At 39.5% G+C, this 16,294-nt stretch overlaps 2 protein-coding genes across 2 annotated transcripts; both read left to right on the top strand.

Moving 5' to 3' along the window:
• Positions 1 to 5,461: 5,461 nt before the first annotated feature.
• LOC130134944 (putative F-box/LRR-repeat protein At4g13960) lies at positions 5,462 to 6,289 on the top strand. Its single transcript, XM_056302995.1, has 2 exons — positions 5,462 to 5,570; positions 5,858 to 6,289. Exons 1-2 carry the CDS (start codon positions 5,511 to 5,513, stop codon positions 6,287 to 6,289), a joined length of 492 nt encoding a protein of 163 aa, XP_056158970.1. The 5' UTR covers positions 5,462 to 5,510.
• Position 6,290: 1 nt separating this feature from the next.
• LOC130134928 (uncharacterized) lies at positions 6,291 to 7,806 on the top strand. The gene is made up of 3 exons (XM_056302956.1): positions 6,291 to 6,756; positions 6,853 to 7,002; positions 7,263 to 7,806. Exons 1-3 carry the CDS (start codon positions 6,691 to 6,693, stop codon positions 7,554 to 7,556), a joined length of 510 nt encoding a protein of 169 aa, XP_056158931.1. The 5' UTR covers positions 6,291 to 6,690; the 3' UTR covers positions 7,557 to 7,806.
• The last annotated feature ends 8,488 nt before the right edge of the window (positions 7,807 to 16,294 follow it).

The following is a 16,294-nucleotide window of genomic DNA, read 5'->3' as shown; positions in this document are numbered from 1 at the left end:
GACACCGTATTCGGAAAATATCTCGAACACACACACATACATACATACATGATCATTTTCATATGTCGTGACATCGCGTAACGTGAATATGAGATTAACTACTAATTAGCGAGTGGTTTAAAACGTTTAAGGATGATATACAAGCCTCTCCCTCGAAGCTTGTGGAACAGTTCATTATTACTCATAATCCCTGCTATTGAGTATCTTTATTTTATTTTATGTTACGTACATCCTAGCAGACACAAATAAATATAGTATATAATCGAAACTTATACACACTTAGACAAAAATATCCTCACTTTTCAGGCAAAAAAAAAAAGAGTGAACTTTTACTTAAAATGCCCACCATCAAGTTTTCATTCCATGCAAACTGACGAATTACATCGAAATCGTCGAGTTGGAGCACTAATTTTTAGTTTGGGACAAGAAGAACTCGGTTCACTAGCTTGGCTCTTTCGATTTGGAACTGCTCGTTTCTTTGTCTCTCTTTTCACTCTGAAGCAGACGAATTCTTGATGAGAGTTTTTATTTCTTGGAAGATTGAAATACTTTTTAGGTCCTAGAAAAAATGCATACTTGCAATTTTATCCAATTTTTTATTACGTTTTTTTGTTTTCTTTTTTTCCCCTGTTATTCGGTACTTTATTGCTTTGGCCAACTATGCACACGTTCAAAATTAAGAGTTGGTAGTGATGGCGTCGCTAGCCAATCTAATTGGATTTCCATAAGTTGATAATTAACCAAATGCTACGCACTTGTTAGCCAATCAGTAATAAAAATTACCCTTTTAGATTTGTTTGTTTCTCTCAGGATATGCAACATGCACGCTTTGAATCCAACATCCGGTTGTAAGCAAAATAATTGTCTAGAGACAATATTATCTTGGGCGAGTCAGTATGTATGACTTAATAATTTTAACATGTCAATAAGCCTACATCCGATGAACGCGTAAGAAGGTAAATGCTATTTTCATAAATGCTATGTAAGAACTTCACAAAATCGGATGTTGACAAGAAAAAACACGAATTTCTTCTCCCATGATAATTGACGAAATTAAGCTATTAACTAGTTTCCATGAGGATGAGTATGTTCAAAACATTAAAATGTAGAATACTTTGCAAGCCTAACTCAAATATTAAAGTGAGCACGAGTATGAGACGGAGAAGATTTATTTTGGCGACTGCTGACGAGATCCGGAGGTGAGAAGTGGAATTAGTCATGGCCACGGGCCGGTTTTGGCCCGGAACCGGCCCGGTCAAACCCGGGTCCGGCCCGTTGACCCGGCCCGCGGTTCAAAACCGGAACCGGCCCGTGGCCTACAGGCCCGGTTTCGGTTCCAAATTATTATTATTTTTTAAAAATAATAATGAAAATTTTTTTTAAAAAAATTTCATCATTTAATTTTTTTTATAAAACAAATTAAACTCTAATTGCCATGCATTGTAAGTGCATTGATCTCCAATTGCAATGCTTGGCTTGGGTGTATTGAACTCTAATTACAAGACTTGGCTTGGGTTTTATATATAAACAACCCCTTTGATGGTCTCTTCATTCCCATTCGATGTGGAACTCTCGGTTTGCCTTGAACGCCTTCAATATGAGACTCTTGACTTGTCTTCATGCAAATGCCAAGAGTCCCACATCGAATGGGAATGAAGAAACCATCAAAGAGGTTGTTTATAAAATCCAAGCCAAGCCATGAGCATGTGAAGTTGTATGCCTTTTGTGGCTTCGATCGTTTGCTAATTAAGAGCAAAGGGTTCCATTGGACCGCCTAGAACCGGACCGGACCAATGGTCCGGTTCCCAATTCTATGGTTTGCCGGTCCGGTTCCTAGTTCTAAAATTAAAAGACCGATCTTACCGGTTCGGTTCCCGGTTTCGATCGGGAACCGATCACCCCTACAATTTTCATTTTGATTATAATTTATTTTGAATAATTCATTATTTCATATTTTTATAATTATTTATTTTTTATTTCATAATTTATTTTTTTTAATTTTTAAATTACGAACCGAAACCGGGCCGTGCTTCGGAATCGGAACCGGCCGGTTCCTCGCTCACACATGGCCACGAACCTGAACCGGCCGGTTTCGAACCGTGGCCATGACCGAGTGGAATGGCCATTTATTCAGTCTTTCTATTTTTCTGTTCTTATTCCTCGGAATAGAAAAAGAACAGAAATCCGTTTGGTAATGTCAGTTATTTTTTCTATTCCCCATATAGAAAAGTAGGTCAGGGAATAGATTTGGAACAAAAATAGAAAGTAAAAAAAGTCTGTTTTTCTGTTCCCAAGAACAAAACGAGAAACAAGATCCTCTCTCTTTCATAAGATATTCCCATGCTAAATCCTAAATCCCAAAATCCGGAACCCTAAAACCCTAAACCTCAATACCCAAACCATAAAACCCTAAACACCAAAACTCGAAACCCGAAACCCTAAAACCCTAAACCCCAAACACTAAACCGTAAACCCCAAAACCCGAACCCCTAAAATCATGAACCCCAAACCCAAAAACCCTAAACAGCAAAACCACGAACCCTAAACCGTAAATCCTAAACCTTAAAACCTAAAATCCGAATCCCTAAAACCCTAACCCCAAACCTTAAATCCTAAAACCCAAAACACTAAACCCTAAATTCGAAAACCTAAACCCCAAACCCTAAAACCGAAAATCCAAAATCCCAAACCATAAACCCCAAATACTAAAACCCTAAATTGTAATTTCCTCGACCACTATTTATAAGGAGTAATTTTCTTTATGATTGTATTGAGATTATCCAACTCTATATCATAATATATTATGATTCTATTTCTAGTCCAATTTTGTGGTACTACCCTATAAATTTCTACTCATAATTTGTTCATTTAATTACAAAAATGTCAGTGGAGACTTAACAATCCATATTTGGATAAAACTAGACTTGAAATAGAATCAAAATATATTATGATATAAAATTGGATGACCTCAATACAATCATAAAAAAAAATTACTCCTTATAGACAAAATAAATATCGGGTGGTGGTCAAGGAAATTACAGTTTAGGGTTTAGGGTTAGGATTTTAGGGATTCTGGTTTAGGGTTTTGGGGTTTGGGGTTTAGAGTTTAGGGTTTTAGGGTTAGGGTTTCGGTTTTCAAGTTTATGATTTGTGGTTTGGGGTTTAGGGTTTTAGGGTTTAAGGTATAGGGTTTTGGGATTTAGGGGTTTGGGATTCAGGTTTTGTGTTTTGGGATTTTAGGATTTAAGGTTTAGGGTTTTAGGGTTTGGGTATTAAGGTTAAGGTTTTAGGGTTTAGCACGGGAATGTCTTGTGAAAGATAAAGAGAGAGCTGATCTTGTTTTTCTATTGTTTCTCCTTTTGTTCTTGGAACAGAAAAGTATATTTTTTTTTAGTTCTTATTTCTATTCCAAATCTATTCCCTGGCCACTTTTCTATTCCGGAGAATATAAAAATTAACCGACGTTACCAGACGGATTTCCATTTTTTTTTATATTCCTGGGAACAAAAGAACGGAAAATTAGAAAAACAAAAACGTCACCAAACATAGCTTTTTGGCTTCTTGGTCTAGCACCAAAAGCTCGGAAATTTTGGGTAGGCTATGGGCCCATTGGGAGAGCCAGAGGCCTCAGCCCTAGCGGCAACTTCACCTGAAACCCCAAATGAGGCTCATTTTGTTATGGAAGTGTCTTTTTGATATGCTTGAAAAATTCGTTACGCGGCTCGTTTAAGATATCTGCTGTCGTGTGACATTTAGCTAAATTGGATGAATTCGATCTCACTTTTGGTGCGGTGGACCAGAGATAAGCGGAGGCAAATTAAATCGAGTTTCTCCTTTAAGTGCTCAAATTCTATCTTTCTTTTTTTCCTTCTTTCTGTCGATCCGCAAAGAGAAATGACTCAAAATTTTAATTTTGGATCCTTAAAGTTTTAGTTTATCATCTATAATTATTTTCTTTCCGTCATCAACCCACTTTTATCAAATTATGTTGATGATTGTGTTAAGAACTTAATAAAGAAGAAAAAAAAAAGGGGAAAAAAGTCTGAAAAAGAAAAAGAAGGAAGGGGCATAGCCACCAACAGCGTGTCCTTAAATTGTATTGCCTTTGTTAGATTTGGTCTTAGAGACCTGTTTTAGTTTATTAGTCCATACATGTCACATGCTCTCAGGTGTGATCGCCAAAAAAAAAAAAAATAGAGAGAGAGAAGACGACATTGAAGAATGTAGGATGATGGTATCTTATAAATAGAAGTATCTCTATTCACAAAAAAAAAAAAATCCTGAAAGTTCCACGTACTCGATTATCATTTTCTTTTGTATTTAATTTGAAAAAAAAAAACATTTCGGAAACCCACTCCCACATCTATCATTTCGTTTTTCGTTTGGAGTATCGTCTATGCAATGTTACTTAATGGATCGTGCCTCTTCATTTTATTATTTTTGCTTCCTTAATTAACTTTTCGAAAAGCAGGAAATGTTTAAACGGTTGGTGTACGAAATGCTTTTCTTAATTAAAAGCATGCAATGCATATCCCATTGTATGGCTAAATACGAAATTCATATAGATTAAGAGCGACGTTCTAAAGCAAGGTTCTTCTTTTTGAACTTCACGCATGTTTAGGACATGGTCAATGACATTTGATCTATGTGAGATGGGGACATCTTTAGAACAACCGCCAATTTTCTTAAATCGAATGTCCGGATCGCTAGATTATACGGATTTTCATTCGTGATCGTCGAGAAAGGTTTAGAACTAAATTGGCAAAACGTCGAAAGGTATTGGCTAAACTAGCACAATTGAAAGATTGAAGATTGCATTGGCCGCCGTACGACAGATGTTATGACTTTTTAGAACAATTATCTCCAACGTCTATGTAAAAAGGGTTGTGCCATCATGGATTATCGCCTCATAAGCACTTAAGAAACTACGCAAAAGGTCCCATCGTAATTGGATTGGCTAAAAACTTCTTATGCCGATTTCTCAATGTATATTATATTATGAATATGTACGAATTAAGTTAGGATAATAGTGTTCACGTAGGTAGACTCATTAGTTAGGTCATCATGTTCGGTATTTTCTACTTCTTTCTTTTTATTTTTTTTAAGATTCAGATCAATTAAGTAAGTTAAATTTATCTGATTTACTTTAATCTAGTGGGATTCTTTCCCTAATCTGTCCGGAGTCTAAAACGGGCATCGTTACGTAGCAAGTCTATAAGGCCTCGTGGAGAGAAAGACGAGCAGTCTTGTACAAGGGCATTTTATTCCGCTGGGCCAGAACAACCCAGTCCATAACCCTTATTTGCTTATCTTAAAAAGTGGCCCAAGTTGAAATCTGTAAAGCGAAAGGGCAGATCACGGCATTCAATGATTGATACGTGCCCGTGCTTCCCATGAAATGAAGTACAATCTGAACCCTGGATGACCCTTGTCAAGTCAAGACTCAACCGTCATACTCAAACAGAGGAACTCAAGGTTTTCTGCGAAAGCCGAAACTGGAGCTGTCGTCTATGGATTCTCTGTCTCCAAAGAGGCCCCGCTCTGAATCTGAAGCCGAATCTGACGATAAGGTAACGTATTCTTCTTGTAAAGTTTCGTTTTTCAGCATGGTTCTGGTCGGAAGAAGACACCTCTCTGTCTTCTCTGCGTTTTGTGCGGTCTCGGATTATTGAGTTTTTTTGGTTGATGTCCGATACATACCAGTTGTTTCTACCAGGGATTCGGTCTTGTTGTGCTAGAGTTGTTATTTTTGTATGTTTGTCGTTGAATTTTTCCTGCTTCCTGTTTTCCCTGCATCTTTTCCCCAGATTTTTTTTTGCTTTAAATTTTTTTTTTCTTCTGGCTAAACTCAATCCAGGATCGGATCAGCTGTTTGCCCGAACAAGTTGTAGACCGTATATTATCTCGATTGACATCTAGAGAAGCACAAGCGACTTGTGTTCTTTCCAGGAGATGGAGGCACTTGTATACTTCTCTTCTCACCGACCTTGATTTCGACTGGTTGCACTTATTGGAGAAGCTGGAATTAAACCCCGAGTGGGTGGAAAAGCAGAGGGCGAGATATGTGGAATGGGTGGACAATGTCGTGCATCGTCAAACTGGAGGAGAGCACTCTTTACGAAGATTCGCGTTACAGTTTGACCTGAATATCTCTTACGAGTCTCGCATCGATCGCTGGATTAGGTTTGCTTTGGCAAAACAAGTTAAAGTGCTTGAACTATATTTCATGCCCGCGTGTTACGGGGATTTTAAGCCTGATTGTGACCCTAGTCGCTTGCCATATCTGTAGGGTGTTCACGGCGGGCTTCGGGTCTCGGCAACTTTGGCTCGAGCCCTTCCATTTCTTGGCATGTTGGCTGTAGGTATCTTGAACAGCTCTCCTTATTTCGAGTAAATGTGGAGGGAGAACTCATTGAGCAATTGCTCGCCACTTGTCCGGTATTAGAGAAATTGGTTTTGGAAAAAGCTCGTGCTTTGAAAAGTTTGAGAGTTTCTGGCCAATCACTGAAGTTGAAATACTTGCGCATAAGATGTTGTGAGGATCTTCAACTCGTCGAGATTTATGACACGAATCTAGTGTCCTTCACTTACAAAGGAATAGAAGATGAAATTCGATGGTGTTTGGACGAGGTCCCCCGGCTGTCTGAGGTGTCCATTGAAGGATTTTTTGCGGATCGAGTGGTTTTGATCATGTCTCTGCTTTCAAGTCTTTCTTGTCTGCGGATTCTTAAGCTTTCCTTTTCTATGCCATCCCCGGTAAGAGCACTGACTGATCTTTCCTAAGGTTTCATGAGTTATTTCCTTATCACGATATGTGCCGCCTTTGATTCTCTATCTCTCTCAAAAATGCAGGAAAGACTATGGAATCATCTACGTCGAGTGCCTAAATTAACAAGCGTCAAGCAATTGGAACTGAGATTTGAGGTATTTGGAGACTCGAGTCTACTTCCCTTGACTCCCGTGATCGAGGCATTTCCCTGCTTGCGGAGTTTCGTAGTAGAGGTGGGTTTTCGGGCCTCATTCAAGTCTCCATCTATTTAGGAGTTTCGTAGGATCGGATTTAATGAACCCAGCCACTATTGAATCCTATTGGAGTCTCTCTCACCGGCGCGTTGTTGCGACATCATGTGACTAGTATCTACTAGATGCGACCATCCACACGGACATACTCTACTTTGCAAGTTCTTTCTTCTACGGGCATTCTCCAATGCAACGATATATTGCGTTGATTACTCATATACGGCATTCTTCTTTTGCCACAGTTGATGTACCCGATGGACATGCTGTGCAGGCAGAGGGAACTGAAAAGAGTTGTTGGACCTCCACATCGATACCTAAAGGTGGTGGAATTTCATAACTATTATGGTCGATCTTGTGATCTTGAACTAGTGAATTATTTTATCGACAATGCCATTGCTCTAGAGAAGTTAGTGGTGAATCCTTGTGAAGAAGAATTTGTCACGAGCGGGTTGAAAAAAGTGAAGGAACCTAGAGAACGTGCTCAGCAACAGCTCAAGGGAAACTTGCCTTCTAGAATTGAGCTGGTGATTAATTAACGAAACCAGAGCATCTTTCGTGCGGCATCCAGAGAGCTGTTATGGATGGCTTTGATTCTGCAACCTGATCCTCTTCCCCTCTTTAAAGTTTTTTTTCGACTGCGGATTTATGTTTGTTTATTAATTATTTGTTGCTCCTGAATTATAAATTATGTAATGGCTCTTATGCATTTTTACCCAATATGGGAAGCAGCAAGGCCATGAATAATGGATGTTTCTGGTTTTTGGCTTAACTGCCTCTTGTGTGTTTCCCCTTTTTGTTGACGATTAAAAGTAGGAGAGGATGGATTTATCTAGTTAATGGTCTAGATAATGTAACTCAAAAGCAAATATTGTTGTGTGCCCATACGAAGGTGCAAGTCACTTGGTACAAACATTCGCCTGATCATTGCTACAATGCTGTGCCTGGATTGACGTGGGATGTCCTGTGGCCATTGTGACGGGCTATAGTGGGTCGCGCAAGAATACTGATGCGTGGGTGTAAATTACTGCGCTGTCTATACCAAGTCCATCGTGCAGGTGACTTATTACTGTCGGTTGCAAACCATGCCAAATTACTACGTAATAGATTACAACCTTATTACATTGAAGATGCACGTGAGTAAATGCTACGGGTATGGACATCGAGTATACCCATGTAGCATATAAGATGGATCAGTTCAGACATCAAATCCATTAGCCACGTAATACTTCTGTGGGTCTAGAATAGTACCGGACTTGCAACATAGCATGTAAATAATTGTATATAGCTTTTTTTTTCTTTTTTTTTTGTGTATATAGCTGACAAGTTGAAGGATAATTTAAAAGTTTGAGTATCCAGTCTTGCTTATATCACACAAAGTATTATTTACAACCGCAGCATCAAAGTCAAAAGACGGGCCGATGCGGTTGTTCTCGTAATATTACCCAATTTTGATTAGTAAAAGGCTTGGGAATACGATCACGAGTGCCCGGTCTAATAGGGCAGTTTGGTCCGTTTTTAACGACATTTCTTGCGTACTTTCAGATTTTTCTGAGCTTTGTCTCCTTTTTTTTTTTTTTGGCAGCCTAGTGAGCTCTCCAAACGGTAGGGCTCGCCGGTTGTTTTGGCGAATTATAAAGGAAGACAGAAACTGTAGAAAAAGACTCTTCTTTTTCTATTCAATGAATATGTTTTCTGTACATTTACAATGCTCAATCCTGTTATATATATAGGACATATGACAACCCTAATTAGGAGATATACAATAGGAAGGATTCTATATTAGGAAGAAATCTATACAATAAAAATGCCTAACAAATAGGCTAAAATAGCTCACGACCACACTCCCCCTCAAGTAGGTGCAAAGATGTCTTTGATACCCAACTTGATAAGTGAGCAATGAAATTCTCTACTTGACAGAGCCTTTGTCAATATATCAGCTAACTGGTCTTCAGACTTGACAAATGGTAACTGGATCACTTTTGCCTCTAAATTCTCTTTGATGAAATGTCTGTCAATCTCCACATGTTTGGTTCTATCATGCTGAACTGGATTATGAGTAATATTTATGGCTGCTTTATTATCACAAAACAATTTGATTTCCAAACCTGGTGGATACCCGAGCTCAGTTAGCAGCTTTCGAAGCCATAGAAGTTCGCATAACCCCTTTGCTACACCTCTGAATTCAGCTTATGCACTAGACCGAGCTACAACCTTTTGTTTCTTACTTCTCCATGTAACAAGGTTGCCTCCCACAAATGTAAGATACCCTGATGTAGACCTCTTGTCTGTCACACTTCCAGCCTAATCTGCATCTGTGTAACCTTCTATTTCAAGGTGGCCATTCTTTGCAAATAGCAACCCCTTTCCTGGGGCTGACTTCAAATATCGAATGATGCGCCACACAGCACTCATATAATCCTCACTAGGTGCATGCATGAATTGACTCACCACACTTACTGCATGAGCAATATCAGGACGTGTATGTGATAAGTAAATCAATCGACCTACTAACCTTTGGTATTTCTCTTTATTAGTAGGTGTCTGATCAGGGTACTCTCCAAGCTTACAGTTTTGTACCATAGGAGTGTCTGCAAACTTGCAATCTAGCATGCCAACTTCGGTCAAAAGATCAAGAACATACTTCCGCTGAGATAAGTAAATCCCTTCCTTCGACCTAGCAACCTCGATTCCCAGGAAATATTTCAAACCTCCCAAGTTCTTCATCTCAAACTCCCTTGATAATAATCCCTGCAGTCTCATAATCTCTGCACTATCATTGCCTGTAATAATCATGTCGTCTACATATATGATAAGAGCTGTCATTCTTCCTTGAGCACCTTTTAAGAACAAAGTATGATCTGAGTTACTTTGGGAGTATCCATACCCTTTCATAGCTGAGCTAAAGCGACCAAACCATGCACGAGGGGACTGCTTCAACCCATACAATGATCTTTCCAGCTTACATACCATGTTCGGCTTATCTGCGCATCTGTATCCAGGTGGAAGCTCCATATAGATCTCCTCCTCTAAATCTCCATGAAGAAATGCATTCTTCACATCAAATTGATGCAAAGGCCAGTCCAAGTTTGCAGCCAGAGATAACAACACTCTTATAGTGTCTAACTTTGCAACTGGAGAGAATGTTTCCTGATAATCCACCCCATAAGTCTGTGTATACCCTTTAGCTACCAGTCGCGCCTTATACCTCTCAATAGTGCCGTCTGCCTTATGTTTGACTGTGAACACCCACCTACATCCAACCGGCTTTTTATCCTTTGGTAGTTCCACAAGTTTCCAAGTTCGATTTTTCTCCAACGCCTCCATCTCTGCCTCCATCGCTTGAAGCCATTTCGGATCCTTCATGGCTTCTTCAACCCTGTTTGGAACTTGAACTGAGGAAATCATAAACACGAAGGCTTGTAGTGATGTGGACAGCCTCTTGGCAGAGACATAGTCTGCAATAGGGTATCGAGACCGGCGGTCCTCTATATCTGGAGAATATCGATTCGGTGGTTTACCCCTACTATGCCTATCGGGTAGCTTATAACCAGTAAGCACATCATTATCTTCAAAAGAATCAAGTACAGTAGAAGTACTTACCTCAGGTACATTCTCAGGAGCTTGGAGTGGTACTAAAGAGGGCGAAGACAAGGAGGGCTGTTGCAGTTGTGCATCTGTTGACAGTTGTAACTGTGCATCTGTTGACACATGTTCGGACCCATGCCGTAATTCAGTGTTGTCTGGTCGTGCATCCTCAGAATCATGCGGCGGTAGCTCAAAATCTTCATCCTCAGCAGCCTCAGAATCACGTGCAACCTCAAAATCACGTGGCCGTGCGCACCCATCCGTCGCTCCTGCAATTCCTACGTCCCACCAATGTCTGGTTCTACAACTAGTCTCCCTCTGAACAGGACACTGGGGGGAAGGAAAATAGGACTCCATCTCAATAAATGTTACATCCATGGTGACATACATGCGCTTCTTGGCAAGATCATAACACCGATACCCTTTCTGAGAAGGGCCATAACCAAGAAACACACATTTGACTGCACAAGAGTCAAGTTTGGTCCGCTGATTTTTGTGAAGATGGACATAAGCGACACACCCAAACACCTTAGGAGGCAATGTAAGAACCGAAGGAAGAGACACATGGGCAGCAAGTGCTTGCATTGGCGTGCGATAGCTCAGAATGCGGGAAGGCATGCGATTCAACAAATAAGCAGCTGTGACTACGGCAGAATCCCAAAAACGATGGGGAACATGGTTACCCTCCAAGAGTGCTCGAGTGGTTTCAAGAAGATGGCGATTCTTGCGCTCGGCAACACCATTCTCACGAGGAGTCCGAGGGCAAGAAGTTTCATGTATCAAACCATGTTCTTGAAAATAAGCCGAAAGAGGTTTACTTAAGTATTCGCCACCATTATCGACCCGAGAACCCGGAAGTTTGGCTCCCAAACCGAGTCGAATCATACGGTGGAAAGTCCGAAAGATAGCTTCAAATTTCATTCTTATGTTTCATCAAATATAGCCAAGTCATACGTGTGCAATCATCAACAAAGATGATAAACCATCTAAACCCAGATACAGTAGTAACAGGAGACGCACCCCATACATCAGAATGAATTAAGGAAAAAGGAGCAGAACTTATATTCAAACTGGGAGGAAAACAAGTGCGACTGATACCATGTAGAAAAAGACTCTTCTTTTTCTATTCAATGAATATGTTTTCTGTACATTTACAATGCTCAATCCTGTTATATATATAGGACATATGACAACCCTAATTAGGAGATATACAATAGGAAGGATTCTATACTAGGAAGAAATCTATACAATAAAAATGCCTAACAGATAGGCTAAAATAGCTCACGACCACAGGAACTTGCAAAAATAGGATTGTCACATTAAGTAGATGCTAATCAGTGCAACAAATCCGCCCTTGCCCACAATCTTTTCGTCGCTGAAGTGGTTGGTAGCTGCCTCTAGCTCACCGAAAGCGAACCTTTTAAGGTGTCACTGCCGGAGCTCCATAGATTCATTTGGCCTGCAACTTGAACAACCAGATTCGGAAGCCTGAAATGTCAGGCGTAGCGAAGCCCTGGCGACAGCCTGGGGGATGTTATGGGTTTCTTGAAAGTGCAACCGGGAAATACATGACAGGCAAACCGTCGGTGATTGAGAAGTGGGCGGCGAGTCGGAATCAAAATCGGGAGGATCATAAGTGAGATCGGTTGTGGCGAATTTGAAGACCATGGTTTGGCTTTTGTACTCCTAGAAGGAAAATTGAAGCTCGGAATACTCAAATCCGTCACATAGATAATGAGAACCAGGAAGCTAAATCCATAACCAAAAATGGCCGAAGACACACCATACCATAAAATTTTAAATTACCCTTTCCAATAATGAATGCTAGGAGGACTCCATTTCCAAAGCACACTTCTTTTTGTTTTGGTATTCTCTCTCATTTGGCTTGCTTCTCTCCCCGGGTCCCTCTACTGTACAGAGGGCACCGCCTTACTGAGTATGGAAATGTGGCTTTAATACCATTTGTCTAGTGCGAAAGCGTGTCGGTGGCAATATGAGAAAATTGTAATCGATAATTCGCAGAATAGTTATACTAAAATAAGATACGAGTATAACGCTCAAATAAATATACACCTCTCGTAACCATCAAACACTATATGGGACACGGGAACAGCGAAAATCATACCTCCTTATTAAAATTTATTTTCTCACGCCACGCCAAAAGCATTTGGAACAAATTCCATCGTTCAAAGACATAATCCACCTCTTCTATTTCCCTCCCTCAGTATATTTGTGCTAAAATTCATTTTTTTAATTTGAAAAAGCAGGGAGAGATAAAAGAGGTTTTTTTTTTTTATCTGTCTTATCTCTAAATCCCTTCTCACTTTCTGACTTTTGATCTGCATCTTGCAGAACCCAAAAGTCGACCCGCGCATCTGTGATGCTAGCGTTATTCACCTCTCAAATTTATTTACCAGCAGAGTCGCATACTTATTAGCGAGCTAAAAGAAGTTAAGAGGGCATGTATCATCAAATCATTATGGTGCTATTTTATGCACCGCCACTCATTTTACACATGATTTGATTGAATCGGTTACGTCTAGAGGTGTCAAAATGGGTCTTAAACCCATATATGACCCATTTATTTTTAAATGGGTCATATATAGGTTACTTTAATTTTAAAGAGTCAACCTTAAATGAGTTTTAAACTTTAAAGCTTAAAGATAAATGGGTCTAAATGGACTGAGTTTGGAACCCATTTTCAACCCACCCACTAGACCCATCCACACACTCTCTCATTCTTTATAAAAATGTTTAAGAAAAATCAAATTTTAATTATTTTTATTTTTTCTCTTTTTCTTTTTTCTTTTCTTTTCTTTCTTTTTCTTTTTTTTTTTTATTTTGGCCGGTGGTCGGCCACGGCGACTGGCCACCGGGGCGGGATGACCTCGCCGGTCTCGGGCGAGCCCTCAGCCTCGCCGGCCTCGGGCGAGGCTCGAGCCTCGCCGATCTGGCGAGCCTCGAGCTCGCCCGATTCAAGCGAGGCCGAGGCCTCGCCGACCTGTGGCGAGGCTCCGGCCTCGCCGATTTGGCGAGACTCAAGCTCGCCGGCCTCGGGCAAGCTTGACCTCGCCGGATCTAGCGAGGTGGAGCCTCGCCCGAGGCTGGCAAGGCTTGGCTCGCCGAAATTGGGCGAGCTGGAGCCTCGCCTGTGGTCGGTCACCGGCCAGGGCGGCCGGCAATAGACCAAAAATAAAGGAAAAAGAAAAAAGTAAAAATTAAAAATTCGATTTAAAAAATAAAAAAATATTAATATTATTAAAATGAATGCACAAAGTAAAATCAAATCAGATTTTATATAACAAATATCGAAAAATATTTTCTAGTTTATTTTCAGGTTTCAGCGAAACATCATAAATTTTTTTATTTTCTTGGATAATGACTTTATGGAAAATATTTTCTAGAAATGTCGCATTTTTTGCGAAACAAACAGAACCTCAATTTAAAAAAAAATTATAAGAAACAAGTATTCCTAGATCATGTTAAATATAAAAGTGTTTTAGCAATAATGGTCGGGTCGGGTATGGGTCGGGTCAGGTATGGGTTGGGATATTTACACTACGAATAAATGGGTCATAAACGGGTTAATTGGTCAATTTGGGTCGGATCATTTATGACCCGACCCAAACCCGACCTGACCCGACTCAACCGTTTAACAGGTCTAGTATTTATCCTTACTAATAACAATTTGCCGATCAAATATCATCGCACAACCATTTTTTTTGTGGAGTAATTTCCCTTTCGACATCCAGAGTACTTTGGTTCTTATTATTCGTAATTTTCCATAAGAAATAGTAACATACCCAAAAAAAAATAGTACAAAGCGTTTCTCCTATTATTAGTCTAATACCTAACCGAGCTTGTTTCCTTTAGAGTCCGTAAATTTGGCCAACCCTTGAGTCTTTAATTTCCCTTAATCAAATATAAGTTTGATTACTTTTGAGTTTGTAAAATTTCTTTATCGTGATGACTTAAAATCGATCTCTTGTGTAACTTTTCCATTTACTAAAGCAGTTTGTAAATTACGACCTAAAATCGATTTCTAAGATAACAGGTTCCATCTTTCAAAGCGGATCCAATCGTTCTTTTTTTCAAATTAATCTAATACTTTACGCAAATTGCGGGACCGGTCTCGTGTATCCAACGCTGGACCATAGAATTTCCCATCAGGAAATAACTACGAAGTCTACAACTCTAGATCATCGTGGGGTTCAAAGTAACATTAATGCTTGCTCTCATTCTTGGCCTAAAAAAACAAATTAATTCTTTCGTCAGTCCTAGACTCTCTTGTGCCATTTTGTTTCACTCTCCCATTTCTGGTCATGATATACACTTAAACAAAATGCCTCGGCCTGGGAGGGTGAGCTGTTGCTTCCATGGCTTTAATGGAGCTCTCCTAAGATCCCACTTTTCATTGGGCCCTTTAGAGTCTCTAGACATTCTTCAAAGACACTCTCATTATATTTCGAATAAAGTATGCTTAGACCAATTGCTATCTTGAGCGTGTGAGGATCTAATACACCAATTCTCTCTCTTTTGGAACAGAGGAGAGAGTAGGGGAAGAGTTCCCTTCTGTTTTGGTGGACAGAAATGCTCTTAAGCATGGTCCAAGGACTCGAGAGTTAGGATGGGGGGAAAAGTGGAGTGGTGAAGTCTAAGTTTAAAAAGCATGTGCTTCTAGAGAAGAATATAGCAGAAGAGAATCGTATAATTTATCTGTATTTCATAATGCAAAATACATTCGGTATATATATGCTTTACAAGATGACTATTTAAAATGATACAATATTACAACGTCAATTAAAATTTAATAAGATATGCCCAATCTCTCATGATTGTGCATGTATCTTCTTTGATTGATGTATTAAATATAATTATGAGATTATTCATATCTCTCTTGATTCTCCAAATCTCATGATTGTTATATCATTTATGGATATGGAGAATCAAAGGGGATATGAAGAATCTCATAATTATTTCTAACATATTGATCAAGAATGATCTATGTAGTGATTCATATATTAGACATAATAAGGATATTTTCCACATTCATAGGATATATATACATACACTCACATACCCTCATTGGTGTCAATTTAATCCTAAGATTTAGAACTAATTATGAGATATGAAGAATCTAATAATTATTTCTAACATATCAATCAAGGATAATCTATGCATTGATTCATATATTAGACATAATTAGGATATTTTCCACATTCATAGGATATATATATATATACATACACTCACATACCCTAACGTTGCATTGGTGTCAATTTAATCCTAAGATTTAGAACTAATTATCGAGTTGGACTTTCTAACGCTTCTAATTTGAACTTTCGTCTACAGTTATCTCTGCCTGTTATATTACTCATTCCCAACTCTAAGATAATGAAGTCTATAATTGGAACCACCTAAGCGGACTTTGTCTTCAAATGAGTGTTGGCAAGGAAGCCTCTACGTCCCAACTCTACACCATCCCACCAACCAGATGACTTTCACTTTTAGCAAGCACTAGCTGGCTCTCTCATGAGATAGAACATTGGAGCAACTAGGCATTCTAACTGAGCAGGTAGACAATTTCTTGGCCCACTCCACCCAAAAAATTGCGGTGCCCGCCATCCTCTTCTGCTATTTACCCTCAGTCATGCCCTGATATTTCCTAGCCTTCATACTTGATTCAGAC

This window comes from Syzygium oleosum, unplaced genomic scaffold (assembly GCF_021117445.2).
Source record: "Syzygium oleosum isolate NSW1041296 unplaced genomic scaffold, Sole_v2.1 Sole_v2.25, whole genome shotgun sequence".
In the NCBI taxonomy this organism is placed as follows: domain Eukaryota; kingdom Viridiplantae; phylum Streptophyta; class Magnoliopsida; order Myrtales; family Myrtaceae; genus Syzygium; species Syzygium oleosum.
Note: the sequence above shows the minus strand (reverse complement) of the source record. Positions and strands in the feature narration are given on the sequence as shown.

Excerpts from the sequence above, each read along its gene's own strand:
- LOC130134944 (XM_056302995.1), top strand. The coding sequence starts at position 5,511 with ATGGATTCTCTGTCTCCAAAGAGGCCCCGCTCTGAATCTGAAGCCGAA. Across the intron at positions 5,571-5,857 it reads AAGCCGAATCTGACGATAAG|GATCGGATCAGCTGTTTGCC; the intron begins GTAACGTATTCT and ends AACTCAATCCAG.
- LOC130134928 (XM_056302956.1), top strand. The coding sequence starts at position 6,691 with ATGTCTCTGCTTTCAAGTCTTTCTTGTCTGCGGATTCTTAAGCTTTCC. Across the intron at positions 6,757-6,852 it reads CCTTTTCTATGCCATCCCCG|GAAAGACTATGGAATCATCT; the intron begins GTAAGAGCACTG and ends TCAAAAATGCAG. Across the intron at positions 7,003-7,262 it reads TGCGGAGTTTCGTAGTAGAG|TTGATGTACCCGATGGACAT; the intron begins GTGGGTTTTCGG and ends CTTTTGCCACAG.